Source organism: Temnothorax nylanderi, unplaced genomic scaffold (assembly GCF_030848795.1).
Source record: "Temnothorax nylanderi isolate EJ_2023f unplaced genomic scaffold, tnyl_v1.0 TNYL_tig0068_pilon, whole genome shotgun sequence".
Taxonomy (NCBI): Eukaryota; Metazoa; Arthropoda; class Insecta; order Hymenoptera; family Formicidae; genus Temnothorax; species Temnothorax nylanderi.
In genome coordinates, this window is record NW_027249130.1 from 990,224 (window position 1) to 996,119 (window position 5,896).

The 5,896-nt window shown below is 37.9% G+C and overlaps 1 protein-coding gene across 1 annotated transcript; it reads left to right on the forward strand.

Annotated features, from left to right (window-relative positions):
- Positions 1 to 1,761: 1,761 nt before the first annotated feature.
- Positions 1,762 to 5,516, forward strand: LOC139773780 (probable ATP-dependent RNA helicase DHX37). Its single transcript, XM_071708498.1, has 5 exons — positions 1,762 to 2,157; positions 2,234 to 2,435; positions 2,499 to 2,710; positions 2,790 to 2,887; positions 5,364 to 5,516. Exons 3-5 carry the CDS (start codon positions 2,508 to 2,510, stop codon positions 5,441 to 5,443), a joined length of 381 nt encoding a protein of 126 aa, XP_071564599.1. The 5' UTR covers positions 1,762 to 2,157; positions 2,234 to 2,435; positions 2,499 to 2,507; the 3' UTR covers positions 5,444 to 5,516.
- The last annotated feature ends 380 nt before the right edge of the window (positions 5,517 to 5,896 follow it).

Genomic DNA, 5,896 nt, shown 5'->3' on the forward strand with positions numbered 1-5,896 from the left:
GAAACCCAAGGATCGGAATTTCCCCAGGAACAAGATAACCCCGGTCCTCCGCATCTCGCCATTCCACCGCCTCCACCAGCATTTACGGAGGAGCCCTGTTGCTCATCACGGGAGAATCGCCCCGTTGCCCCACCCCGTCGCGTTGTCCTACCCTCTCGCCTCGTTCCCGCACCTTATCGCCCCGTTTGCCGCGTCCCCCCTTTCCGCATACTCCCCGTTAGACCCAATCCCCCTCCTCCGGTCGAACACAGGGTACCATCCCCGACCCCCTCGACCGCCTCCACCATCGACATCGATGAACCTAACCCTCCCGAAATAGTCACCCTAGATTAACAATCATCTCCTTTTTAATCCATAAAATTCTTGTCCCTCTGTTTTCACTCCCCAACCTTTTCTTTATACTTAGTTCTTAATGTCGACTTAAATTTCAAGTACTCATATACACTCACACACTCGAATAACATACACTCCGGCTCATCTCAATACCTGATTCTCTACCAATGTCGGTACAACCATTATGTTATTGTAATGTTCACCCTATCAATCTCAGCAACACGTATTGTTATATTGTGTAATAAATGTTTAATTTGTCTATAAAATTTAATTAAATGTTCTTTTTATTTTAAATAAGACCTCAATCTCAGTACCATTATTCCTCTCGAAATCGCACGAGGTCCGATCCCGAGTTAAAAGGATTAAATTCCTTGACTCGAAAGAGGACCGACGATCGCACCGCTCACGGAAGGCGTCTTAGCGTCTATAAACGTTGACCCTTCCTGAGTCATAAAAGTGCGTTCGGGCTCGCGCCACGCGCCGCAGAGCGCGTACCTGCGAGCACTATTCTTAAGCTTCGAGTTGCGTCCTTCCTTACCCCGACCCCCCTGGTTAGCCATTCCTTCGCTTCCCAGATTTTCTTATCCTAATCCCGGGGTTGGACGTAACAGGACAATATTTGGTTTTATCGACTTGTATCGCTACAAATTACAATGCATCAACAAAGGCACCAATGTATGGTCACTCCGCATGTATACCTCGTGGCTTCGACACCGCGATAGTCTTAATTATAGCCGTAGAACCAGTTTTGCGTTTTGCTACCAAAAATAACACTCTTATCCGTGGATGAATCGTCCTTCGCACTCAACGGCGAGCTCTTCCACGCCGAATGCCCCGATCTGCCCTGGCCGCGAGACGCGTGCCGCGGCCGGTCGCTTCGCGTGCAGTTTCCTCACCTCGGCTGGGACCAGCAGCGGGAGGCGGCCGCCTTTTCAGATAAACGAAAATAGACGACCGCGTTACGTTCCGGACTTTCGCGGATTCTCCGACGACCAGGAGCGATGGAAGTAGGTGAAAATACACCGGTCGGTGCTTGCGCGTCCAGGGTTCAATGCGGAGTGTCCTCAGGAATTCTACCTATACTCGCGCGCATTCGCCTTCTTGGGTGAGTTTGTACATTCGCGCTTCTTTTTGACAACGAGAGAAATAGAGCGAGATCGAAAGTCGCAGGCGAACGGCCATAAGAGTCCACGGGACGAAGATTAGCTTCAATTTCCTTATACTTTTACATGTACATTGTTTAAGGATGTTCTATAGGGACAGGTCCAGCCAAAAGTCATGGAAATCTTAAAAACACCGATATTAATTCTCTAGAGATCCAAAGACAAAAAAATGTAGACAAATAGTTACGACAAGTCTAATAGAATGTAAAAAACGTAGATTTAGTGACTGTAAATAACTGTTCCCTAAGAGCACAGTTGACGGAAAGTCGACGGCAAGTCGACTTTTATAAGTCGACTTCTAGTCGACTTCTAAAAATGGCGGAAAGTCGACTAAAAGTCGACTTCTAAATAGTCGACTTCTAAAAATGGCGGAAAGTCGACTAAAAGTCGACTTCTAAATAGTCGACTTATAAAAAGACGGAAAACAGTCAAGCGGCGCGTCATGCATCATCAATATGGCGGCGAATCTCGAGGAGGCTGGAGGACCAGATGAGTGGACCAGAGTTTACGCGAGTGCGAGGAATACGTGCCGCGAGACAGGACACGATAAGACGCCAGATAGTTCTTGCAGGTATGGCGGATCAAGTCGCGAGAAAGGTTTTGCCCGACGAGGTAAAAGAGGATCAGGATAAGGCCAAGTGGAAACATGCTTACAGGTTAGGTATGGTGTGTTATTTATTATCATCGATAATTAAGACCTATTGAATGCGACCTCTCCATTCTGTATCATCTTTCAGAACACCAGAAATGAAGGAACCTGTGTTCATGCATTCTTCGTGCGTTCTACGGAAAATCAGTCCGGAATAGGTGGTTTATAAAGAGGTGTACGAAACGAATAAGATGTACATGCGAGGTGTCACGGTGATAGAACCCGAATAATTGCCGAAATTCGCCCATGCTATGCCATCTTAGTGAACCATTGGTTGATCCACCACCAAGGTATTTTTATCACAATTGTTGCTTTATAATGTTTTTCCTACTTATTTATAAAGATATTTATAGATATAATCAATGAACCGGGAAGATCATTTGCCGCGTGTCTGGTACATTCGGAAAGGCCGAATGGGCACTACCATCGATGGATATAGAGCATCCGTGGACGGTGTCAAGTGGTTAGCGTATTTCTTCTTGGAGGGTCAAGTGTGCCCTAAGCTGAAACGATTTGTCCCGTCGCTGCTGACGACACCTGGGAGCATCACCAAGTCATGGGCCAGGTAAATCGTTATTCTATCTCCTTTTGATTTCACGTTGATTCATCGAATAGATTACATCAATTCAATACGATTTTTTCAGGTTGATACCACGCACTCAAGCAATAGTACAAACGCTGCAGTCGCAGGGAGTTGTGTCCAAACACAAACTGCTAGAAATCTGGGGTTCGGATAAAAAATGTGAGATTTTAATTTATAAAATAATATTTAGATATTATCATAGACTTCTATACAATACTAGACCGCTGACAGACATCTCGCCCGTGATGCTTGCCGCCATGTTGATTTTAGTCAAGATATGCTATACTACTATTCTATACAAGTGGTTTTATACAAGATTTCTATACAATAGTCTGGCATATACAGAATGTCCAAAAGAAAGGGTTTAATACTACAGGAGTAGTGGTTCGATTTCGGCATCCAAGTACGCTACACGTCGAAGGCATGACTTACAAACTTATTGATAACATGTACCAATATTTAACACAAAAACATTCGCCTGCTTCGTTATGTACTGTAATAACGAATGCAGATAAACGCACATCATGAACAACTGAACACCCGATAGTGACTTATTGTTAATTCAATATGGCCGCACCCTTCACTAACACTTGCACCTTGCACTCGCATCAGCTTTTCGGCAGTGCGTCCATAGATGTTAGTGGTCTAGTATAAAAGTCTGTGGATATTATATATTTATAATAATATATATTATATATATATATATATATATATATATATATTAGGGTGATTCAAAAAAACCTTCTTTTTTTATTTTTCGCGATACACCCCAAAATATCAAAGCTTACCTAAAAAAAGAATTTTCCTCAAAAGGGGAGCAAAATCGAACAAGTTTTAGAGGTCGCTACCAGCGATTTTCAATATTTTCGATTAAAAAATCAGTTTTTTTTTCAAATATTCAAAATTGCATAACTTTTCGAGTTTTAATGATAGAGGCATGAAATTTTCAGGGAATCTTCGTCAATTCATGTAGTTTATGAATATTGAGTTAAAAAATTTATTTTCGGAAACAATTTTTTTACGTTTCTTTTGTTTATAATAAAAAAATAATTGTCTATAACTAATAGGCGCCAGCGATCTGGGACTTGGTTTTGATTTTAAATTACATCTAGGTAATCCAAAAACACATTTCAATAATCAAATGCTTGAACATCGGTGAATTTGTTGCTAAAAATTTGTTTTAACAACAAATTCAAAAAACCACGTTACCCGTAATGTAGAAATAACGCATGTCATAATCTTTATTTAGGTGTCTGTATTGCATTCCAACTTTTGTTGTCAAATTTAAGTTGATAAAATAATAAATTATCCAAATGCTACATATTCAATTAATAATTGTTTTTTTACTGCGACTCATATTTGTAAAATGGATAGATCAATAACAATGTTATTTTTTTCGTAATTTGTCATAATAATTTTATTTTCAAAGAACAATAAGTACATCTTACAGTTTCGATCAAAAAACTTATAGCACCTTAATTGTTTCATGTTACACAGTTATAAGTTTTTCACATTTTAGGGAACGGGCCCTTACGCTTTAATTTTTCTCAATAGCATTAATAATTGTTTTTTTGTTTAAGTTTGGGATATTTTTTCGATGCTTTACGACTCCAAATAAAGCAATAATACTTGGAGTCGTAAAGCATCGAAAAAATATCCCAAACTTAAACAAAAAAACAATTATTAATGCTATTGAGAAAAATTAAAGCGTAAGGGCCCGTTCCCTAAAATGTGAAAAACTTATAACCGTGTAACATGAAACAATTAATGTGCTATAAGTTTTTTGATTGAAACTGTAAGATGTACTTAATGTTCTTTAAAAATAAAATTATTATGACAAATTACAAAAAAAGTAACATTGTTATTAATCTATCCATTTTACAAATATGAGTCGCAGTAAAAAAACAATTATTGAATATGTAGCATTTGGATAATTTATTATTCTATCAACTTAAATTTGACAACAAAAGTTGGAATGCAATACAGACACCTAAATAAAGATTATGACATGCGTTATTTCTACATTACCGGTAACGTGGTTTTTTAAATTTGTTGTTAAAACAAATTTTTAGCAACAAATTCACCGATGTTCAAGCATTTGATTATTGAAATGTGTTTTTGGATTACCTAGATGTAATTTAAAATCAAAACCAAGTCCCAGATCGCTGGCGCCTATTAGTTATAGACAATTATTTTTTTATTATAAACAAAAGAAACGTAAAAAAATTGTTTCCGAAAATAAATTTTTTAACTCAATATTCATAAACTACATGAATTGACGAAGATTCCCTGAAAACTTCATGCCTCTATCATTAAAACTCGAAAAGTTATGCAATTTTGAATATTTGAAAAAAAACCGATTTTTTAATCGAAAATATTGAAAATCGCTGGTAGCGACCTCTAAAACTTGTTCGATTTTGCTCCCCTTTTGAGGAAAATTATTTTTTTAGGTAAGCTTTGATATTTTGGGGTGTATCGCGAAAAATAAAAAAAGAAGGTTTTTTTGAATCACCCTAATATATATATATAAAATATTATTATATATTTACAACATTATGATAATAATATGATATATATTTATATAGCTAATTTTGCATATTGTTTCGCGATTAACGCTGGAATGTTTTAATTTTAGTTCTGTTATTGTCAGCTTACCAGAAGTGGCTGCCGGAATCCGCGCACGCAGAAGTGGCACAATTATGGCCGCCTTTGTAATTAAGAATAAAACATTAGGATTGTAATTATACAGTTTTTTAGATAATTAAATTATTTTATATATGAAAAAAAATCGAAATGCATCAGTTTTAGCCCTCCAGCAAGGGGTCGATTGTGTATCTTGAAATAATGAGGTAAAAATTACAAAAGTGAGAAAATTCATTAGCGTATCTACGATTTTATTTATCAAAATCTAATAAAATCTGTTAACTTTTGTTATTTTTACCTCGTTTCAAGATACACAATCGACCTCCAGACGTACGCGGCGGTTTATTTTATCGACTTTAAAAGTTGGCGGGAAGTCGACTTTTCGTCATGACGGGAAGTCGACTTTTCATCATGACGGGAAGTCGACTTTAAGTCGATGGTTTTTGCGACATTCGCCGACTTCAAGTCGACTTAAAGTCGACTTTCGTCCTTAAAAATGTCGACTTCTCTGCCAAGTCAGTTTCG

What these genes read in the sequence shown, in the direction of transcription:
- LOC139773780 (XM_071708498.1), top strand. Translation starts at nt 2,508, where the DNA reads ATGAACCGGGAAGATCATTTGCCGCGTGTCTGGTACATTCGGAAAGGC. An exon ending in ATCACCAAGTCATGGGCCAG is followed by an intron (nt 2,711 to 2,789) that starts GTAAATCGTTAT and finishes CGATTTTTTCAG; the next exon opens with GTTGATACCACGCACTCAAG. An exon ending in CTGGGGTTCGGATAAAAAAT is followed by an intron (nt 2,888 to 5,363) that starts GTGAGATTTTAA and finishes TTTTAATTTTAG; the next exon opens with TTCTGTTATTGTCAGCTTAC.